This window comes from Neolamprologus brichardi, chromosome 4, assembly GCF_056152115.1.
Source record: "Neolamprologus brichardi isolate AB-2024 chromosome 4, ASM5615211v1, whole genome shotgun sequence".
NCBI classification, from domain to species: Eukaryota; Metazoa; Chordata; class Actinopteri; order Cichliformes; family Cichlidae; genus Neolamprologus; species Neolamprologus brichardi.
This window is the reverse complement of record NC_142107.1, coordinates 25,241,788-25,263,868: the sequence shown is the minus strand read 5'-3', so window position 1 is coordinate 25,263,868 and position 22,081 is coordinate 25,241,788. Positions and strand designations below refer to the sequence as shown.

The window sequence follows — 22,081 nt, the reverse complement described above, 5'->3', positions numbered from 1 at the left end:
CACCTGAGATAAACGAGTTGACATGATGAACCTCTGAAGTTTTGAGATAAGAAATTTGCTTTTTTGAATGTGAAGCCGACTTACAAATGTTACAGGACTAAACTTCTTCACAGTATCACAGTCAGAACTTTGTTATCCTCATCCTCACGTCTAAAGTTGAGACTGTCCTGATGAACTTTGGACAAACCTGTTTTACAGTTTCCAGCAGCTGACAGGCTTTTGTGCTCTGGAAAAACATCTTACCTGAGGAGTTCTGACAAAGCCCCGCCCCTCACTGACTCACACCTTGTTATTGTTCCTCACTAAAGAGACTCACTCAGACCATCAGACCACAGTACCAGCTTCCTGTGAGCAGCTGCAGGAGACAAAAGTGGACGACAACAGCAGCCACACTGACAGTAAGTTAGTGTAAACATACGACTCAGAGGAAGTTTCAGTGAAGAGAAGGAGAACCAGGACTGACTGTACTTCCTGTTTCAGCTTCATCCACAAACTCGATGGCTTCCGGATCAGACGAGGATCTTAACTGCTCGGTGTGTCAGAACATCTTCTCAGATCCTGTTGTTCTGTCGTGCACAGCTTCTGCACAGACTGTCTGCAGAGCTGGTGGAGAGCAGACGCAACACACAAGTGTCCAGTTTGCAGGAGAAGATCTTCAAGGGACGATCCACCTCGTAACCTGGCTTTAAAGAACCTGTGTGAGTCCTTCCTACAGCAGAGAGATCAGCGAGCGTCGGAGGATCTCTGCAGTCTGCACTCTGAGAAACTCAGACTCTTCTGTTTGGACCATCAGCAGCCGTGTGCGTCGTCTGCAGAGACTCTGACAAACACACCAAGCACAGATTCAGACCCGTCGATGAAGCTGCACGACAACACAAGGACAAGCTTCAGGAAGCTCTGGAGCCCGTAAAGAAGAAGTTAAAGGTCTGTGAAGAAGTCAAAGTGAAGTTTGACCAAACAGCAGGACACATTAAGGCCCAGGCCCGACGCACAGGGAGGCAGATTAAGGAGCAGTTCAAGAAGCTTCACCAGTTTCTAGAAGGAGAAGAGGAGGCCAGGCTGGCTGCACTGAGGGAGGAAGAGGAGCAGAGGAGTGGGAGGATGGAGGAGAGGGTGGAGGCTCTGAGCAGAGAGATAGCAGCTCTTTCAGACACAGTCAGAGCCACAGAGGAGGAGCTGAGAGCTGAAGACGTCTCCTTCCTGCACAACTACAAGGCTGCAGCAGAGTCCAGCGCTGCCCCCTGCTGGATGATCCACAGCTGCCCTCAGGAGCTCTGATAGACCAGGCCAAACACCTGGGCAACCTGACCGTCAACATCTGGAACAAGATGCAGGACTTGGTGTCCTACACGCCTGCGATCCTGGACCCTAACACCGCTCACCCTGAAGTCCTCCTGTCTGAAGATCTGAGCAGCTTCCTGATAACCCCGAGAGGTTTGATGGGGACAGCTGTGCTGTGCTGGGCTCTGAAGGCTTTGAGTCAGGGACTCCCAGCTGGGACGTTCAGGTTGGAGACAGCAAACTGTGGATAGCAGGTGTGTCAGCAGAGTCCTGTCAGAGAAAGGGACACATACACTCTGGGTTTCTGGAAATAGGGCATCAAAGTGATCGATGTTATGAATGGGCACCACCAGCTCCGGTGTCCTTTCTCCCAGTAAGGAGGAAGCTCCAGAGGATCAGAGTGACTCTGGACTGGGACGGAGGGAAGCTGTCGTTCTCTGATCCTGACACTGACGCACACATACACACCTTCACACACACCTTCACTGAGAGGATGTTTCCTCTTGTTGAAGGTGACTGTAAGTGTTGCACCACAGTGCAGGTGTTACCGATGAAGGTGTGTGACGAAGCAGGCTCCCGACCTTCGTGCTAACGCGAGGAATTCAAAACAGCCAATTTAAGATGTGATGATAGTAGTCGTCTTCTGGTTCTCTGTTTCCACTTCCTCTCTATAGAGTTGTTAACTGCATTGTGTTTGTAATTTTTCATTTATGTTGATTGTAGTGGCGGCACTCCGTCTCTATTTCACTCTTCTGTACCACCTTTAGGAGTCAGTCCGGCAACATGCATTTGAAACGCGAGCGAGTCCAGGTACTTTTCTTGCAAAAAGATGTTTATTGAAACTTTTAATTACATGGCAAGACTCGGTCAAAAAACTGTGTTGCTTCCAGCTTATCCGACTCCCCAACTACGTAATTACAGTGTGCCGGAAGCCCAAAATACTAAAAAGCGCATTAGAATGTCGCACTTCTATATTCTATACCTTTAACAAAACAGTATTTTGAAATTAACTAGAAATTATATTCTTAACATCAAACATGTATATTTCTCCTCTAATCATTTTACCAGTACCAATAAAATTAACCTTTAATTGGCTCTTACATTGATTGTTCTGATCCTCTGTACGGCTTCTTTATGACAATATTTTCAGTTTTACTTTCTTCTTTTGAGTTCACTAAACTTTGTACTCTGGTTTATGTTTTATATTTCATTCCCTGACCCTAACCCTATGTCCCCTTGTATCTTCACCCACGACTGCAGGTAGCTGTTTCCTTCTGTGTTTGTTCTCCACCTTTTCACCTTCCCATGTTACCTTGTGTTCTCTCAGTGTTTGTCCTTTGTTGTGTTGTGTAGCTGTGCACTCCTTGTGCTTCCTGAATGTGTTTTTGTAATGTTTTCTAATATGTGGACTCCCAGACTTTTGCTCTTTTTTTATTCCTGGGCTTTTGGACATATTTCCTTGCTTCTTGTTCTACTGTGTCCACACAGCCTATTGTAATAAATGTAGTTATAATGAGTTGTTTGTTTGTTTTTTTTATTAATAATTGATGTGAAGTTACGTTTGGTTGTGACAGGAGATGGGTTTACATTTTATTTGAACTATTTTATTTTGCTTATAGCTTCAGTGCGGTCACCGATAACTTTACATGGCTTCAAGTGAACTTCTTTTAGCATCTGGAGTTGTCTGTTGTTATGATTAGGTGCTATGTGTGCTTCACAATAAAAGACTAAAAAAACAATCTGGCTTTTATGGTGAAATAGTGGAATTTTCCTCACAGTGTTACTGGAGGCCAAGGTAATGCCATCCAGAGTAAGAATCTGGTTAGATACCATATTTCTAAGCTTTTCAGCACCGAGTACAATAACCTCAGTTTGATCTGAATTAAGAAGCAGAAAGTTAGTGGCCATCCAGGTCTTTATGTCTTTAAGACATTCCTGCAGTTTAACTCATTGGTGTGTGTTATCTGTCTTCATGGACAGATAGAGCTGGGTGTCATCTGCATAGCAGTGAAAATGTATGCTATGGGATTAACAGGGGAAAAAAAGGGGGGGGGGGGGTACAAAGAAACACTTTTCTGTCGAGCTTTTAATAAATAATTATCTGAATCTTACAACCAAAGTTTTAATCTGATGTAAAATATATAGAAGTCCATTACTGTATATAGTAACTGTTATACACCCTAGTAAGCTGTAGTACTTTTGGGAAGATACCATCTGTGCAGTCTGCAACTCTGTTGGAGAAAGATGTTGAATCTATTTAATTATTGTAGAAAAATAATAGATTTCTGTGCATTTTTCTTACACATACATTAAATTAAAGTTGATTACGTCGATTAAGCATCACGAGGAAGAGGGTAGTTCCCTTTTTTTTTTTTTTTGCTGGGAGTTTGCAGCCCTGTTAGTCAGGTTGTTTAATATATTTCTGCTAAGTCCTCTTTAAAACACCAGAATATGAAGGTTTAAGTTTATTAGCTTGATGAGTGTCGCTGAACTATGAAACATTTTGGGTGCAGTGTGTTTTACAGGTATACAGGTATAACAGAATAGCTTTAGTGTTTGTTTGTTTTTTAAACTTGACTATGAACTTATACACAATGCAGTAAGATATTAAAAATTACACTATATCGGATTCATATCAGTATCAGCAGATATCCAAATTTATGATATCGGTATCGGCAGTGTTGGGAAGGTTACTTTTAAAATGTATTCCATTACAGATTACAGAATACATGCCCCAAAATGTATTCTGTAACGTATTCTGTTACGTTACTCAATGAGAGTAACATATTCTGAATACTTTGGATTACTTAATATATTATCATGCTGTTTACAACTACATGAATGTACTATTGCTGTGATTTATTACTGTTACTGAAGGTCCGCGGCTCCGAACCGTAGTAAAGGGACCTCTGGCTAATACGGTGGGTTCTGTGTCGGCTCATAGCCGAAAACTAGCTTTACGTTGTTGTCTGGGTCAACTTTGCTAGCTAGAGACAGAGAGAGGCGTTGAAAGGCTGCTCCAACAGAACTTATTGTTTCAGAGGAAAACACGAACACGGTGTACAGTCGAGTCTTAATAGCTTACTTACAGCTGGGCTCGTCAGGCTCTCTTCTTGGCTGCAGTGGTTATTATTATATTTACATGCTTCCAGCTCCCGTTTCTGCTCGATGACAGCTCGTACTTTTCCTTTTTCTCCCTCCCTCGCTCACAGACACATAACGGGTATGGCAGTCCATTCTCCCTGCAGCACGGACTACACTGCCTATGATGCTACATTCTTTAGAGCTATACCTGTAGCATTCTGCCTGTTAGCTTAGCACAACAACAACAAAAAGGCCTCTCTCACCCAGGAATAACAGAGAGAGAGAGCGTCACCCTGTAACCATGGCAACCGTAACGCTGCCTGGAACAACAGAACGTAGCTGTCAAACAAAACCCAAACAGTCCTGACCCGCCACAATATGAAAAAGGGAAGTACCGCCGTGTAATCCATTTATTTCAACAAAGTAACTGTATTCTAAATACCACCTTTTTAAACAGTAACTGTAACGGAATACAGTTACTCATATTTTGTATTTTAAATACGTAACGGCGGTACATGTATTCCGTTACTCCCCAACACTGGGTATCGGACATAAAAAGTGGTATCGTGCCATCTCTACTGCTGGGTCTAGAGATGCTTTGTGAGTAAAGGTTTAACTACAGCTTGGAGGCCTGTGGTACAGGCTGATTATTAGAGATAGTTGATCATATTTAAGATGGAAGCATTAATTAACGGCAGGACTTCTTTCTATTTCTTTTATACAGCGGTTCCTCGTTTATCACAGGAGTTATGTTCTAGAAATAGGCCGACATGCTTTTGAGCCAACAAAGAAAAGCCAGTACAGGAGAAATCTGCTCTTTCTGGTCCCTGTCAGGACTCTTGCTGCAGCATTTTGGATCAATTGAAGGCTCTTCTCTGCTGCTGCCAAGTATCCGTCTCTGTATATCTGCAGACTTTCCCGTTGGTTTATTTTTATCTATAAATCTCTGTTTGGGCTGGTTCCTTCTTATCTGAGTGTCTATGTGTTTGTCCCCAAAGCAGCAAAGCAAAAGGAAAAAATCATTTTAAATATTCTTGTTTCCTGTGAGGATCCACAGAAGAAGCTGAAATGATCAGAGCTGGTTCTGATGGAGAAGTTTGAGACATGGAGTGTGAAAACAGCTCTTTGCATCGGTGTGACTGCTTCTAATGATGTTGCAGTCACTTATTTATAACTGTATGTTAGAACCACGACTTCTGCACTGAATATCAGTTGCATTTGTTTATTTACTTCTTATACAATGTGTTGTACTTGTTGTTGTTAAGTCTAATTGTTGAATGTTGTCATTGTGCTTCTTAAATGTGTAAACTCTTAGTTCAGTCTATAGGATCTTTGTCTCTGACCCCCTCTCCACCCACTCTGTGCTGGGGGAGGATTATCGTAGACACATCGCTTATGAAGATTCTGTTTCTTGTGTGGTCGGCTTCCTGCCCTTTTGTGGCTTCACTGTGTTGTGCACGGTGAAGCAATACAGGAAGTGAACCATATATTGGGTGTGGGCGAGATGACCATTTTATGACCAGGATGTTGTTAGAAACGGTTGGAAGTCACACACACACACACACACACACACACACACACACACACACGATGTTGAGCTTATTTTACAAGCGTCACATGTTTCACATGAACTTCTGTCTCACCTTCTTCACAATTAGATTTCTAAATCTGAAACATCACAGACAGTTTTCTCGTCTGTCTTCTTGTGTATGTTTGTGGTTATTTTTTAGTTTTCTCTTTAATGTTATTTCATTTCTCGGCCTGATCTGTAGCTTCGTTCTGTGCGTCTGTTTTTAAAAGGTGCTGTAAATAAAGTTATTCTGTCACAGCAGATTATCTCTAAAGTCCAGATGAACAGAATTTCTTACCTGATGCATCAAGACATCTGAAGTATGAGGTGTGTATCACTGCACACTTTATTTAACCTGAATGTGTGACATCAGAACATTGTGTATTTATATAACCGGACATGAGGACCATTTATAGCATGAATGATAGCATGTAGTTCATGTGGTTTCCAGCAGAGGGCGCTACTAACACAACAGAGCTCCTACATAGTTACTGACCTGAGGTGCATATTTCTGTGTTTTTCATCATTTATGCTTAAAATTTAATGTTTTTAAATCTTGTTCTTGTTTAATCTATGAGAAATTTCAGAAATGTGGAAATCGGAATTTCGACTTTTGTCCTGTGAGTTACAAATCCACAGGATTATTAATAATAGTTATGGTTCAAAAATATTTTAAATACTGTGTGTGTGTGTGTGTGTGTGGGTGTGCGTGCGTGTGTGTGTGCGTGCGTGCGTGTGTGCGTGTGCGCGTGTGTGTTTCCCGGACCAGATGACTCGCCTCTGCTGATCATTTCCGGGTTTGCAGGTCTCTCTCGTCTTTCCCGCAGTCACTGCACTTCGGTCGGTTTCCCCTCCGTGTGTGAGTCGGGACCCTGAGAGCAAACACAGAGCTGCCTGCTTCGGGAACAGGTAAGACCCTGAGGCTGTCTGACCGCCGCAGAACTTTACTCTAAAATCTCAAACTTTAAACTTCCGTACGTGTCGGAGCAGATTTCTGAACAGCTGAAGGTGGGGCGTGAACAAATATTACCTCACTTTTAAATCGGCTTATAGTACACCCGAAAAATAGCTTTTAATTGATTAGAATCTGAACTTTAACGTGTTTGAGTTTCATTTTCAGTCTTCTGGCCTTTTGTTGTTCGCCTTGTAATCGGAAGGTTGTCGGTTCGAGCCCCGGTTCGGACAGTCTCGGTCGTTGTGTCCTTGGGCAAGACACTTCACCAGGTGGCACCAGTGTCCGGCAGCCTCGCCTCTGTCAGTGCGCCCCAGCGTGGCTGTGGCTACAATGTAGCTGCCATCACCAGTGTGTGGATGTGTGTGTGGATGTGTGTGTAAGGCGCTTTGGGGTCTTTATTCTCCTTTTAATCACTAAAAAAATCTCAGGGAACATCAAACTAGGTGATTTCTGCCTCAGTCAGACACAGGGGCTTTCATACAGAGTGTTTTAACGGAGTTTTGTGGGTTGCCAGGTTTGTAAACCATTACATTTGTGAAGCGTACATGAGCAGCTGTTTGTGATCCTGCAGAGCCGCCTCCTCCGTCAGAGCTGATGTTACAGAGCAGAAGGAGCCTCCCTCACAGTTTCCATTGTATTGGACAGCCTGTGATGATGAAGTGGATGCTGCTATCAAAGCGCTGCAGGAAGCCGCGAGCTGCTGACAACTCTGAAACACGTAAAAGACGCCAATGCTACAGGCTGCAACTGTCTGCGTCTTTACTCTTCAGCTCCACCTCCTCCACCCAGGGCTGGATCGGTGATTTGGCACCCCTCCCCTACCTTCGCCGTGCGCCCAGGCAGCCTGTAGAAAAGTTCAGTGTGGAGAAGGTGGAGCTGAAAATCTGAGAGAAAGTAAAAATAATAGCAGAATTAACGACAACAGTAGTAACAGGTATAACCGGACGTCACAGCAGGCCGCTGCTGCTCCAGCTGTGGAGACGTGAGGAAGATATTTATATATATATAGAGATAGATAGATATTTATAATCGAACAAAACCAAATGAAACGTATATGAAGCGTGATGGTGGCGGGCCCCCGGGCAGCTCCACCTTCATCATCCTCCGAGCCTCTGATCTGTGCCGCTCTCGCTCAGCACGAGCAGATGAAGTGTGATTGGTGGCTCCCGAATCCAAAACGAAAGACAACGTTCAGATTTCAATGTGAACATTTATCGATCACATGAAAAAGTTGACAGTAGAATTTCTCCTTCGTGCTGCATCGTTAAAGCAGCTGTTTAAAGCTGCGCGCGTGCGCGAGGTGGAGGAGAAATACCCCGGATTACACCAACAAAGGTGGATGCAAATACTGTAACGTTGGGTAACAGAGACTGACAGCCGGTGTGTGTGTGCGTGCGTAATAACCGGTTTGGATCGCTGACAAAGCTGCAGATGAGGTCACGTGGTCGGGGTTATTGTTGGTTTAAGCTGATTGGATGAAGAATCGGGTGAAGGAGCAGCTTTCAGCGACTGAACCTGAGCCGTTTTCACCACAGTCACACCTGCAGCGCTTCCTGTTACCTGCTTCCAGTTTCACGTTTCCTCTTTTATTCACTGTGCCTGAACAGGACGCAGCCTCGTGCAGAGCGTAGAAACCTGCAGACTGAACAGAGCTCAGCGCAGTTTGGAGCGTCTACCTGTGTGGCTCAGGAACCTGAGTGTGAGGTTTTGTGGTTTAACGCGAGGCCCTGAGCTGTTTGCAGAAACACGCCCTGTGCTCGGCGGCTCCACATCCACGCCTCCTCTGTGGGTCATCAGAGTGTTTGCACATCGACTTTATTGTTTTCTTTGTGATTATTGATGATCGGCTGTTTCAGGTCGAGCTTGTTTTTCAGGTCATATGACACCATGACTGTGAGCAAAGTGCATGCAAATGTTATTGGGCGCACGATCGAGCGCACGGCGGCTCCGGCGTGATTTGTGGAGCCTGTTGTGTGTCTGATTCAGTCACAAGTTCATCTCAGACTCAGTCTCAGCTCTTATCTCACGTTCGGCTCCTCAGCAGCGTTTGAATGTTTGAGCTGATATCCTGACGCCAGCGCGCTCAGACTCACTGTGTGTTGTGTTTGTTCTTCAGGGTTGTGGTGCGTTCAGCAGAGGACGGAGGTTTCGTGTTTATGGTCGTGGCTCATAAACACGTCGCCAGAGTCTTTACAGACCTGGAGTTTATGGAAATATGGAGATAAAGTTAAAATGAGTAAAAGGCAGCAGACTAACCCGACAGGTGAACCTGAACCCAGCAGAGACTCGTGCTCTGCTGTGGAGGTGTCAGCCAGTCGTTTACAGAGACTTTGGTCTGTGTTCAATAATCAATAACTGTCATCAGGCGGCTTGTATTGATTGGCTGTATAAACAGGAGATGCTGACAGATGTCAGTAAAAAGCTGAACCAGCGTGAAGAACTTTCCCCTCAGAGTCGTTCTGTTTTTCTTCATTTGAAATCAAACGTGATAAAAATAGTTTTTTAAGGTTATTCTCAGCTTTTCTCTTTTCCTGATAAGCCCCGCCCTCTCTATGCCATCATCTGCAGTAATTTGCTGACATCATGTCTAAGAAGTCCGGAAACCGCGGGCCGGAGATGGAGGGGCTGATGGAGGCATCGATCATCCGGATCCCTCCGCATCACTACATCCACGTCCTGGACCAGAACACCAACATCGCCCGGGTGGAGATCGGACCGCTCACCTACATCCGCCAGGACAACGAGAGGTCAGAGGAAGCCGCGCTCCGGCTTCAGCAGGAAGTCCTCTGACATTCAGGCTCCTCGGGAGGAGCTCAAAACTTCATAACATCAACTTCTCCTTTTTCCCCCCAGAGTGCTTTTCACTCCGGTGCGCATGGTCATGGTGCCTCCTCGTCACTATTGTGTGATCGCCAACCCCGTGGCCCGCGACGACGACAACCAGGTCCTGTTTGACCAATCTGGACAGGCCAAGCTGCGTCACGCCGACCTGGAGATCCGCCTGACCCAGGACCCGTTCCCCCTGTACCCCGGGGAGGAGATGCAACAGGTTTGTTCGTTTATTTCACGGGAATTCAAACTTTATCAGGGAGACATAATGAAGATGAAAACATGAAAAGTCAGGCTGCAGGCTTCCAGAAACTGACCAATCAGGAGGAAGTGGGCGGTGCGGAGAATAAATCAGGCTGATTTTGAACTGAATCATGTTCAGCTGAAAAAGTTCAATTTAACATTTAAAGAAGAAGAAACTCGTTCTATCCTGGAAGGAAGCGTCACTGAAGAGTTTCTTTGTTCTCGCTGATTCGAACGTGCGATTTTTGTCCTCCAGGACGTGACGCCGCTGCAGATCGTGTACCCCGACACGGCTCTGCGTCTGCAGGCTCTGCTGGACTTTGAGGTGGAGGGAGGAGAGAAGAGAGTAGCTGGAGACGAGTGGCTGTTCGAAGGACCGGGTGTGTACTGGTTTGACTGGTTGTCAGAACAAATACTTGATTGATTTGCATTTTTCTTGCGTCTCTGAAAGCACGAGCTGCAGTTACGATATATCTCCCGTTTGGGTTCAGGGACCTACATCCCCAGGAAGGAGGTGGCCGTGCTGGAGACCATCAAGGCCACGGTGATCAGGGAGAACCAGGCCATCAGGCTGAGAGCTCGCAAGGAGGGCAAGGACAGAACCGGAGTCAACAGAGTGACAGGTAACACTCACCTGTGAGCACCCCTGAACTGTTTGAAGCTCCGCCCCCAAATGTTCCCAAGAAGTCAGTTCACAGAGAGAAAGATCAAACTAAACAACTTTGTTTTGCATCTTGTAATTGTGGAACTTGTTTGTTTCCTTTTTTCTTCTCTCGGTGGTTTCAGATGCTCAGATTTTCCTGCATTTTGTAATGAATCAACTTCACTTTGGCGTCACATAAAAGGTTCAATCAAAGCTGATTATGATTAAAGAGCAAAAATGAAATGAGGTTTGCTCCGCCTATTTCTGCTCCATATTTTTATTAATTCACTCTATTAGAATAGAACAGAATAGAACAGAATAGAATAGCCTCTTTATTATTATTCAGAACGAAACTTTGGGGCATTTACTCGCCATCAGACATACAGGTATGAAAGAAATCTCTCTGATGTACATAAGGATATAAGGGAAAACAGGGTGGCTTTGCATGATTGTAGTTCAAAGTGATACTTAGTTCATCCTGTGTGTGAAATAAGCTGTTTAAGCTCCTCCTCCGTGAGCCGGTGGGTTATGGTTCCCCTTTAAGCCCGAGGCTCACGGGGACTTCCTGTTTCCTCTGCAGATTCAGAAAAGATTCGTTTTATGTTCAAGTGTCACGAACTGTCTCACCTGTGTCTGTGGCTCAGGTGAGGAGTGGCTGGTCAGTAAGGTGGGCGCGTACCTCCCAGGCGCGCACGAAGAGGTGATTGACATCGTCAACGCTTTCATCCTCACTGACAAGGTAACCCCGCCCCCCATAGACGCCCTGAAACGACGACCTGCTCTTTACCCACACTGACACGCACAGACACACACACAGACACACACACACACACACACAGACACACACACACACACTGACACAGACACACACACAGACACACACACACACACACACACACTGACACACACACACACACTGACACACACACACACACAGACACACACACACACACACACACACTGACACACTGACACACACACACTGACACACACACTGACACACACACACTGACACACACACACACTGACACACACACACTGACACACACACACTGACACACACACACACTGACACACACACACACTGACACAGACACACACACACTGACACACACACTGACACACACACACACTGACACACACACACACACACACTGACACACACACTGACACACACACAGACAGACACAGACACACACACACACTGACACACACACTGACACACACACAGACACACACTGACACACACACACTGACACACACACTGACACACACACTGACACACACTGACACACACACACTGACACACACACAGACACACACTGACACACACACACTGACACACACACTGACACACACACACACACTGACACACACACTGACACACACACACACACTGACACACACACACACACTGACACACACACAGACAGACACAGACACACACACACACACACACACACTGACACACACACACACACACACACACACACACACACTGACACACACACACACTGACACACACACACACACACACTGACACACACACACACACACACTGACACACACACTGACACACACACAGACAGACACAGACACACACACACACTGACACACACACTGACACACACACAGACACACACTGACACACACACACTGACACACACACAGACACACACTGACACACACACACTGACACACACACACACACACACACACTGACACACACACAGACAGACACAGACACACACACACTGACACACACACAGACACACACTGACACACACACACTGACACACACACTGACACAGACACACACACACACACACTGACACACACACAGACAGACACAGACACACACACACACACACACTGACACACACACAGACACACACACACACACACACACACTGACACACACACACACACACACACACACTGACACACACACAGACACACACACACTGACACACACACAGACAGACACAGACACACACACACACACACACACACACTGACACACACACACACACACACAGACACACACACACACACACACACACACTGACACACACACACACACACACACACTGACACACACACTGACACACACACACTGACACACACACTGACACACACACACACTGACACTGACACACACACACACAGACACACAGACACACACACACTGACACACACACACTGACACACACACACTGACACACACACACAGACACACACACACTGACACACACACACACACACTGACACACACACACACACACAGACACACACACTGACGCACACACACACACTGACACACACACACTGACACACACACTGACGCACACACACACAGACACACTGACACACACACACTGACACATAGACACACACAGACACACACACAGAGACACACACACACACTGACGCACACACACACACAGACACACACACACAGACGCACACACACACAGAGACACACACACACACAGACGCACACACACACAGAGACACACACACACACACAGACGCACACACACACACACACAGACGCACACACACACACACACAGAGACACACACACACACAGACGCACACACACACACAGAGACACACACACACACAGACGCACACACTGACACACACAGACACACACACTGACGCACACACACACAGAGACACACACACACACAGAGACACACACACTGACACACACTGACACACACACTGACACACACACTGACACACACACAGAGACACACACACACACTGACACACACACAGAGACACACACTGACACACACACAGAGACACACACACACACTGACACATAGACACACACTGACACACACACAGACACACACTGACACATAGACACACACTCACACAGACACACACAGACACAATCACACAGCTTCAGTGTTTGTGGTTCTCGAGCCCTCAGAGAAACCACGCGGATGGCGACGGTTTCTCTGACTGCTCGCTGCTGTCGTGTCTTCAGAAAGCGCTGCACGTGCGCGCCCTGCGGCCCTTTAAAGACGCCGGCGGGCGAGAGCGTCGCACCGGGGAGGAATGGCTGGTCACCATGGCTGACAGAGAGGCCCACATCCCCTCTGTGGCAGAGGAGGTGGTGGGTGTGGTGGACGTAACCACCCTGAGCAGCAGGCAGTACTGCGTGATCCTGGACCCGGTCGGACACGACGGGAAACCTCAGCTGGGTCAGAAGAGGGTGGTGAAGGTGAGGCGGAGCTTCGGTCTGGCCGTTTCTAGTTTTGCTGCGTTCGTGTCATTTCCTCAGGCCTGATCGTTTCCCCTCGTCTTCCTCTGTCAGGGCGAGCGCTCGTTTTTCCTGCAGCCCGGGGAGCACCTGGAAAACGGCATCCAGGACGTGTACGTGCTGTCGGAGGAGGAGGGGCTAGTGCTGCGAGCTGTGGAGGCCTTTAATGACACCCAGGAGGTAAGAAGAGAGCAAAGCACAGAATCGCTTCATGTTTTGGTTGATTTTCCTAAAATATTCAGAGATTTGCATGACTGACTAAATCACGGCTGCTTCATGCAAACCTTTGTCGTGTGCTTTCACTGTTAAACCCTTCAGTGAGCTGGATTTGAGCTCTTTCTGCATTTCTCAGGCTCTTTCTCCTGAACTCTGCTGTCTCTGCTCGCTGCTCTCTGGGAGCGTCAGCTGAGCAGAAAGGAGAGACGAGGTGTTGTCAGAGGAAGGTTGGGCGTGCACAGATGATGCACTTTAAAACCATCTTGTGCAACCGGTCGATCAGAGAGATTAAACAAGCAAACACGATCAGCTCAATAAAGAGGCCACCTGTAACGTGCTGCAGCTCTGTAAAGGCTGGTATGCAGGTGAAAGGCGTGTCTCTGGTCGAAAGGTGAGCACGCCGCGCAGTGCTGAGGGGTGTGGTTGAAAGGCTTTATCGCAGGTGTTTCCAGGAACAGAGTGAACTCTGGTCAGAGCAGTCATAGAAAGCAGCAGAGTGAGGCCCCGGCTGTGTGCAGACTGAGCCACCAGTCGTGTGGAAATATTTATTGTGTGCATATTTTTGGCAGTGTTGAGGGTTTTTAGTCAGCGTCCTTCTAGGAGCAGCGCTCGCCACTCTGCAGCGATCACAGTGTGAATGAACAGAGAGCCAAAACTATCATCTCCTTCAAGTAGAAGAGAAATGAGACGCAGTTAGTCTTCTGGGGGCCAAAGAACTAAAAGCCAACCAAGAAACGAGGCCTGAGCTCGCAGCCACAACACAGGACAAAAGGTTTGCATGAACCAAAGCCCCACAAAGCTTTACTGTCCTACAGTAACAGCAGCGACTGCAGGCACACGTCCCAGCGTAACCAAAGCTTCCTCCTGCTGTCCTTCCAATCAGCCGTCCAACAGCCTGTTTCTAACTGTGCTGTCCTGACCTTTGACCTTTAACATGGAAGTGAAACAGAAGTTTGTTCTTTCAAAGCAGAGACGAGACAATCAGCCTTTAGGCCTGAACCCTTACATACATCGAGCCATGTCTCTATTTAATCTCATCATAGTGCATCAGAGGTGGTTTAACACGCGTGTGCGTGCGTTAAAACATGTGTGCGTGCGTTAAAACGCGCGTGTGCGTGCATTAAAACGCGCGTGTGTGTGCATTAAAACGCGCGTGTGTGCGTGCATTAAAACACGCGTGTGCGTGCATTAAAACATGTGTGCGTGCGTTAAAACGCGCGTGTGCGTGCATTAAAACGCGCGTGTGCGTGCATTAAAACACGCGTGTGCGTGCATTAAAACATGTGTGCGTGCGTTAAAACGCGCGTGTGCGTGCATTAAAACGCGCGTGTGCGTGCGTTAAAACGCGCGTGTGCGTGCGTTAAAACGCGCGTGTGCGTGCATTAAAACGCGCGTGTGCGTGCATTAAAACACGCGTGTGCGTGCATTAAAACATGTGTGCGTGCGTTAAAAGGCGCGTGTGTGCGTGCATTAAAACGCGCGTGTGTGTGCATTAAAACGCGCGTGTGTGCGTGCATTAAAACACGCGTGTGCGTGCATTAAAACATGTGTGCGTGCGTTAAAACGCGCGTGTGCGTGCGTTAAAACGCGCGTGTGCGTGCGTTAAAACGCGCGTGTGCGTGCATTAAAACATGTGTGCGTGCGTTAAAAGGCGCGTGTGTGCGTGCATTAAAACGCGCGTGTGTGTGCATTAAAACGCGCGTGTGTGCGTGCATTAAAACACGCGTGTGCGTGCATTAAAACGCGCGTGTGCGTGCGTTAAAACGCGCGTGTGCGTGCGTTAAAACGCGCGTGTGCGTGCATTAAAACGCGCGTGTGCGTGCATTAAAACATGTGTGCGTGCGTTAAAAGGCGCGTGTGTGCGTGCATTAAAACACGTGTGCGTGCACGCTCTCTCTCTGATCCCACCTGGGTGGAGATGTGAGCCTCCAGCTGAACTGGTTTAAACCGGATCCCTGGTGATCCTGTCCTTTCCCTTCCTCACCCCGACTAACCCACTCTCCTCTTCTTCTTCTTCTCTTCCTTCCTTTGACTCAACACCCCCACCCCCAAACCCTCTCCTGACTCCACCCACCATCACACCTTCCACCTTTTCCTTTTGTTTATCTTCCCGTCTCTTTTTTTACTCAGTATTTTCCTCCAATCCCGTCTCCCCCTCCCCCTCCCCCACCGCTCCAGTGCATCACCACGTTAACCCTTCTCTCCGTCCTCCTCCTCTCTGTCTCCCGTTCTCTCTGCCAGCAGGAGGAAGACGAGGAGGAGGAGGAGGAAGAGCTGCAGGAGAGGGCCAAGCGCTCTCGCAGAAGCGGCACCCCCCGTCGCCCTGGAGACCGCTGGATGCTGCGGGGCCCCATCGAGTACGTCCCCCCTGCCAGCGTGGAGGTGTTGCTGCGGCGCGAAGCCATCCCGCTGGATGAGAACGAGGGCATCTACGTCAGGGACATCAAAACGGGAAAGGTAGGAGTGGCTTCAGTGTTCCCAGCCCCGCCTCTTTACAGAACGCTGCAGTCAGGTGACGCGCTATTGGAGGGAGGAGCACTCGTCTTCTACGTGATGCTCTCACATGGTGCTGGTCTGTCTAACATGTCGGTCCAAAATCTCCCGTAGGTGTTCAGTTCAGGTGAGATGTGTGACTGTGAGGGTCAAAGGTCAATCTCCTCATTAAAGCACTCAGAGCCCAGTGGATGGATCCAACCTGGGAGAGCGCTCTCCCATCACGGTCCGAGGGTCGTCAGCGTTTATCTGACCGTCGTGTTCAGGCGACCCGAAGCGTCACGTCAGAATGTCGCAGCAGCTCACAGGCTGTGTGTGACGATGGGCGGAGCTTCCAGGACAGAAGAGTCCTTTAAACCGTCCTCGTGACCAGCAGGGGGCGACTCCTGCGTTAGTAAAGATTGCCTCCGCTCATCATCATCACAGGACCTCAGTGCAGAGCGTTTAGGGTTTCCTTTTACGTGTCACGTGTCTGTAAATGATGATCGTGGTCAACGCCATAGCAACGTATTGCTGGTCTGCAGGTGCGTGCGGTGATTGGTCACACCTACATGCTGACTCACGACGAGGAGCTGTGGGAGAAGGACCTTCCTCCGAACGTCGAGGCCCTGCTGGCCGCTCGTCTCGACCCGCTTGCCGACCGCTCGGACCGCGGCCAGCAGGCACCGGCCGACCCGAGGGAGAAGACCAGGGTGGTGTCCTTCAGGGTGCCCCACAACGCCGCCGTGCAGGTCTACGACTACAGGGAGAAGAAAGCCAGGTGGGCGCCGCTGTGGGTGGGGTTAAATGAAGCTGAACTGGTGCTGATGGTGTTCTGTCTGCAGGGTGGTGTTTGGACCGGAGATGGTGATGCTGGGACCCGACGAGCAGTTCACCGTGCTGTCGCTGTCCGGGGACAAGCCGAAGAGGGCCAACGTCATCAAGGCCATCTGCCTCCTGCTGGGGCCCGACTTCTTCACCGACATCATCACCATCGAGACGGCCGACCACGCCCGGCTGCAGCTGCAGCTCTCCTACAACTGGTAAGCGCACGCTCGTGTGAGTGCGTGGAGAGGCCGGTCCACGGCGCAGCAGCGTGATCTCTGACTGCTCCGGGTTTTTAAAGAAAGTTCATTTCCGGGTTAAAGTGCCGACAAACGCAGACGCCTCTGTTCTAAGTGTTTCTTACCTTGGCTCCTCCCCCTCACCCTCGCAGGCACTTCGAGGTGAAGTCTCGGACGGACGCGGCCGACGCCGCGGCCGTGTTTTCAGTCCCCGACTTTGTGGGCGACGCCTGTAAAGCCATCGCATCGCGGATCCGTGGAGCTGTTGCCTCGGTGCAGTTTGATGATTTCCACAAGGTTTGTATCAGGACATCCAGCCTGTGATGAGTTTTTACTCTCAGATGAAGTTAAATCACCAACTGATGAAAAACAAGCCGGTCTGCAGGTCTGTGTTTGTTCACTCGAGGAGCTTTGCATGATTCAGTTTGAAATAATCCTTCTTTGTCTCACACTGAACCTGAGAGCCTCTGAAACGAGCTGTTTTACCCCCAGACCAGCGCAGGTTTGAGTAAAGTTTTCTCCTCATGATTAATGTCAGCTTGACAAACTGAGCGTGCTCAGGCGTGATGAGAACAAATGTGCCTCCATCTGTTGTGGAGCTGGAGTCTGAACCGAGCCGCACAGGTCACATGATTCAAATAGAGATATCTTCACTTCAGCACCGCCTCTGTGGATCATAACTGCTCAGCTCATGTCCGAGTGCAACAATCATTTAACGTGATCGTTGAGCCGACGTGTTTCTGTCTGCAGAACTCGAACCGCATCATCTGCTCGGCCGTGTTCGGCTTCGACGAGAAGATGCAGGTTCGCTCGAGTCTTCGCTTCAGCCAGAACAACCTGGTGATCAGCAGCGTGGACATCCAGTCCGTGGAGCCCGTCGACCAGCGCACACGAGATGCCCTGCAGAAGAGCGTCCAGCTGGCCATCGAGATCACCACCAACTCCCAGGAAGCGGCTGCACGGTCCGACGCGCACACACACAGACACACACACACACAGCATCAATGAGACGGCGCAGCTTCATGAGGTTTGCTTGCGTGCAGACACGAGGCCGAGCGTCTGGAGCAGGAGGCGCGGGGGAAGCTGGAGAGGCAGCGGATCACCGACCAGGCCGAGGCGGAGCGAGCCAGGAAGGAGCTGCTGGAGCTGGAGGCGCTCAGGTGAAGCCAGACGCCGCCAGCAGGAGGAAATCAGAGCGTTAAATGGCTCTTAAATATCTTAAGATCACAGAATGCAAACGAACCACAATAACGTTATTAATTATGAGACTTCAACATGTTTCATGTCTGTCGTCACATTTTTGTCCGATTTTTAAAGATCAGCTTGGAGCTGCTTCCATGAGGCAGAGCTCGAATGTAGCACAAAGACTTTGACCGACTCCAACCATCAGAACTAATGTGTGTGTGCGTGTGTGTGTGTGTGTGCGTGTGTGTGCGTGTGCGTGTGTGTGTTTCAGCGCGGCGGTGGAGAGCACCGGAGCGGCGAAGGCTGAAGCTCAGTCTCGCGCGGAGGCGGCTCGGATTCAGGGAGAGGCGGCGGTCAGCGAGGCCAAACTGAAGGCCGAGGCTCAGAGGATCGAGGCGGTACGTTCACACTTCCTCCCTTTCAGTATAAAACATGTCAGTAAAATCTGCTTTAAAGTAACGAGTCGGCATCAAACGCTGACTCACAGCTCGCTGATTTCACCAAAAAAGTGAGCTTTAAATAGAGTTCAAGGGTCGAATGATGTCACACCGATTAATCCGGTTTACATGAACAAAGACTTTGAGCTGGATGGATTTAACCTCGCCGTCTGAAAGAAGGCGGCCGGCTCACGCCAGTTTAAACGGATTCAAAAGAAATAAAAAGTGACGGAGTCGAAGCTGTCAAAGTGAAGAAGAAGAAGCAGATCTGAACAGCTTTGTTAAAAAAATCTCTCTCGTCTCCATGGCGATATTTTCTCTGTCACGTTTTTTGGCTGTCGTCTCTTCGTGGTATTTCTGTCGTAGCGCTGCATCAAAGTTCTCCCTCATCGGCTCATCGGTCTTATCTGCTCCATCCCCACACCAGCTATTCAGTTAAATTCAGCCTCAAGGTGCTTTTTATTGTAAGGTCGACCCTACATGTCTCTGTAATGTGTGTGTGTGTGTGTGTGCAGGAGGCGGAGCTGCAGCGCCTGGCGAAGGCTCGCGAGCAGGAGCTGGGCTATAAGAAGGAGATCGACCGTCTGGAGGTGGAGAAGCAGCAGCGGCTGGCTGAGATCGAGAGTCAGCGCTTCAAGCAGATGATGGAGAGTTTGGGCAGCGACACGCTGAAGGAGATCGCCAGAGCCGGCCCCGAGATGCAGGTACAACACCCACGCCACTGACACCACACCGACGCCGCTGACACCACACCCACGCCGCACGAACATGAAACGCTCTGAATTATTTTAAGAATGAGAGAGACTCTGCTGAGAGTCTGCTCCACACACAAGCTGATTCTGTGTTATTATGTTCAGCAGGTTTCATTTCACTGAGCCATCGCTGGTCACACCCGGTGCTTTTATTTTGAAAAACCACACCATGCTTGTTAGAGTAAAACTAGAAAACATGCGACTCAAACTAGTAACCCAATGTTTGGTAGATGTTTGAGTTTCCAACAAACCAAACATGTTTTATTTTGAAAAGCTCAACAGTTCCTGTTTCCTTTTCAGTTTCACAACCAGCACTGAAACTCCGTGTGTTTGTAGACACGCGTGTTTCAGACCAGACGCAAAGATCTGTGTTTGAAAATGTGTTTGTAACTGAAGACGACGAGCTCGTCATCGAGCTTCAACATGACCTCTGACCTCAGTGGTCTGTGTATGAACGGCGTGATGATGAATAAGCCAGACGTTGAACTGCAGCACAGACTCGTTACAGTCTGTTGAAGATTTATTAACGGAGTCTTTGCTTTTAATTTGTGCTCGTTTACTTTTCCATCGCTCGCCTGACTCGGACGCCGGCCGCTTTTTGCAGCGTTTGCTCGAATCATAAACGTGTCATAATGAATTAAAACAAATCGAGGTTGTTTGCAGATGAACCAGAGAAACGTTTATCGTCTCATTTCAACCTGTTTTTGCTGCTGCTGAGCTTCAAACTGTCTGCGCTGGTTTGTTTCCTCCAGGTGAAGATGCTCCAGTCTCTGGGGCTCAAGTCCACCCTCATCACGGACGGCTCGTCTCCCATCAACCTCTTCACCACAGCCAACGGCCTGCTGGGGGCGCTGCCGGGTCAGGGACAGGCCCAGTGAGGAAGAGGAGGGAGCAGATGTGTAAGTAAACCTCAGCAGATCTTCTCTCTTGTTTCTGTTACTGCTGACTTTTCAGTGATTTTATTCAGTTTCTGCAGCCGTCAAACAAAAGCCATCAGCTCTGTTCAAAGAAACGTTTATTTTTAATCATTTAGCACAAATTTGTTTAACACGAGTCAAGCAGGAAACGTTGGACTGTGACGAGCTTCAGGCTCAGAAACATGAAGCTGATGTACCTGAAGGACACAGTCAGACCCTCATCACACCTCTGACTTTTCAAAATAAGAGCCAGAGGAACAAATATAAAAGGAATGGTTCAGTGGAACAAAGGTCACTGATGAAGACGACTCCCAACATTTAGGGATTTCATTCTGTGTTGTTTTCTTTATTTTTCAGGTTCAACATTGGAGGTCGTGACGGGTTTTTTCCACCTACCATACAATATGTTAAAGGTCAATATTAAAGCGATGTGTGCTGTCCGGAGGAAGTGAGGTGCGCACGTGTCGGAGAACCCGGAGCGAAGATGTTGTTCCCCGTCCCACGCTGACAGCCAAAGATTTGTTCCTACTGAGCACTTTTTCTCCCAAAGCTAACGAGCTAACAATGCTGTTTACAGATGTTGACTCTGGTGTGTGGATGTCTCTGCCTTACAAAGTGCTGAGGTTTCTCCTTCTGTGGGTTTTTTCGCTGAAGCAATATTAAAACTGACGTCCTCCTCTGTGCCCGTGTTTTATTTTCATGACCTGCTCTGATTCGCCAATAATGAGCAAACAAAAGCTCCAAACGCTCAGTTCATCACCGTGTTTCTACCCCTGGCCCTGTGTGAGGTCATGGGGTGTCCCCTCTCTGGGTTCAAATGTTCCTCCAGTCCAAAAGCAAACCGTCAAAGGATCAAATGTTCTCTCAGCTGTTACAATAAAGTCAAAAAAAGGTTTGTTTTCCATCTAATTCTGATACGCCGCGTTGTGATTGAAGGATGTATGAAACGGGGTCAGTGAAGCCCAGGACGAGGGGGCAACTGTGCTCAATAAAAGGTCAGGTTGTGGGTCACTGATGGGTGGAGACAGGCGGCATCATGTGACAGGAAGAAGGCGGCGAGAGCGGCCAAAGTTCAGCGTAGAGAAGGTCTGAGATGATCATGTAGGTTACTCGCCAGATTTAGACTGAAGTGTTTGGGTGTTGGAGCACGCTG

At 48.3% G+C, this 22,081-nt stretch overlaps 1 protein-coding gene and 1 pseudogene across 3 annotated transcripts; both read left to right on the top strand.

Annotated features, from left to right (window-relative positions):
• The first annotated feature begins 497 nt into the window (after positions 1-497).
• On the top strand, positions 498-7,778 carry LOC118453361 (E3 ubiquitin-protein ligase TRIM35-like; annotated as a pseudogene).
• mvp (major vault protein) lies at positions 6,701-21,609 on the top strand. Of its 3 annotated transcripts, none has more exons than XM_087840170.1 (18): positions 6,701-6,844; positions 9,459-9,637; positions 9,744-9,939; positions 10,219-10,342; positions 10,454-10,585; positions 11,250-11,344; positions 13,610-13,846; positions 13,940-14,065; positions 16,346-16,558; positions 17,119-17,354; positions 17,419-17,616; positions 17,790-17,934; positions 18,388-18,599; positions 18,681-18,797; positions 19,094-19,220; positions 19,775-19,963; positions 20,764-20,910; positions 21,286-21,609. In XM_087840170.1, the coding sequence occupies exons 2-17, from the start codon at positions 9,474-9,476 to the stop codon at positions 20,887-20,889; spliced, it is 2,637 nt and encodes an 878-aa protein (XP_087696296.1). In that variant the 5' UTR covers positions 6,701-6,844; positions 9,459-9,473; the 3' UTR covers positions 20,890-20,910; positions 21,286-21,609. The 3 variants fall into 3 exon arrangements, with proteins under 3 accessions (XP_087696296.1, XP_087696294.1, XP_087696295.1); XM_087840168.1 differs by having other exon boundaries at positions 16,343-16,558; XM_087840169.1 differs by having other exon boundaries at positions 6,709-6,844; positions 9,430-9,637; positions 16,343-16,558.
• The last annotated feature ends 472 nt before the right edge of the window (positions 21,610-22,081 follow it).

Coding starts and splice junctions, on each gene's coding strand:
- mvp (XM_087840168.1), top strand. CDS start 9,474: ATGTCTAAGAAGTCCGGAAACCGCGGGCCGGAGATGGAGGGGCTGATG. Junction 11,345..13,609: donor CTTTCATCCTCACTGACAAG/GTAACCCCGCCC, acceptor TCGTGTCTTCAG/AAAGCGCTGCACGTGCGCGC. Junction 17,617..17,789: donor CTGCAGCTCTCCTACAACTG/GTAAGCGCACGC, acceptor TCACCCTCGCAG/GCACTTCGAGGTGAAGTCTC.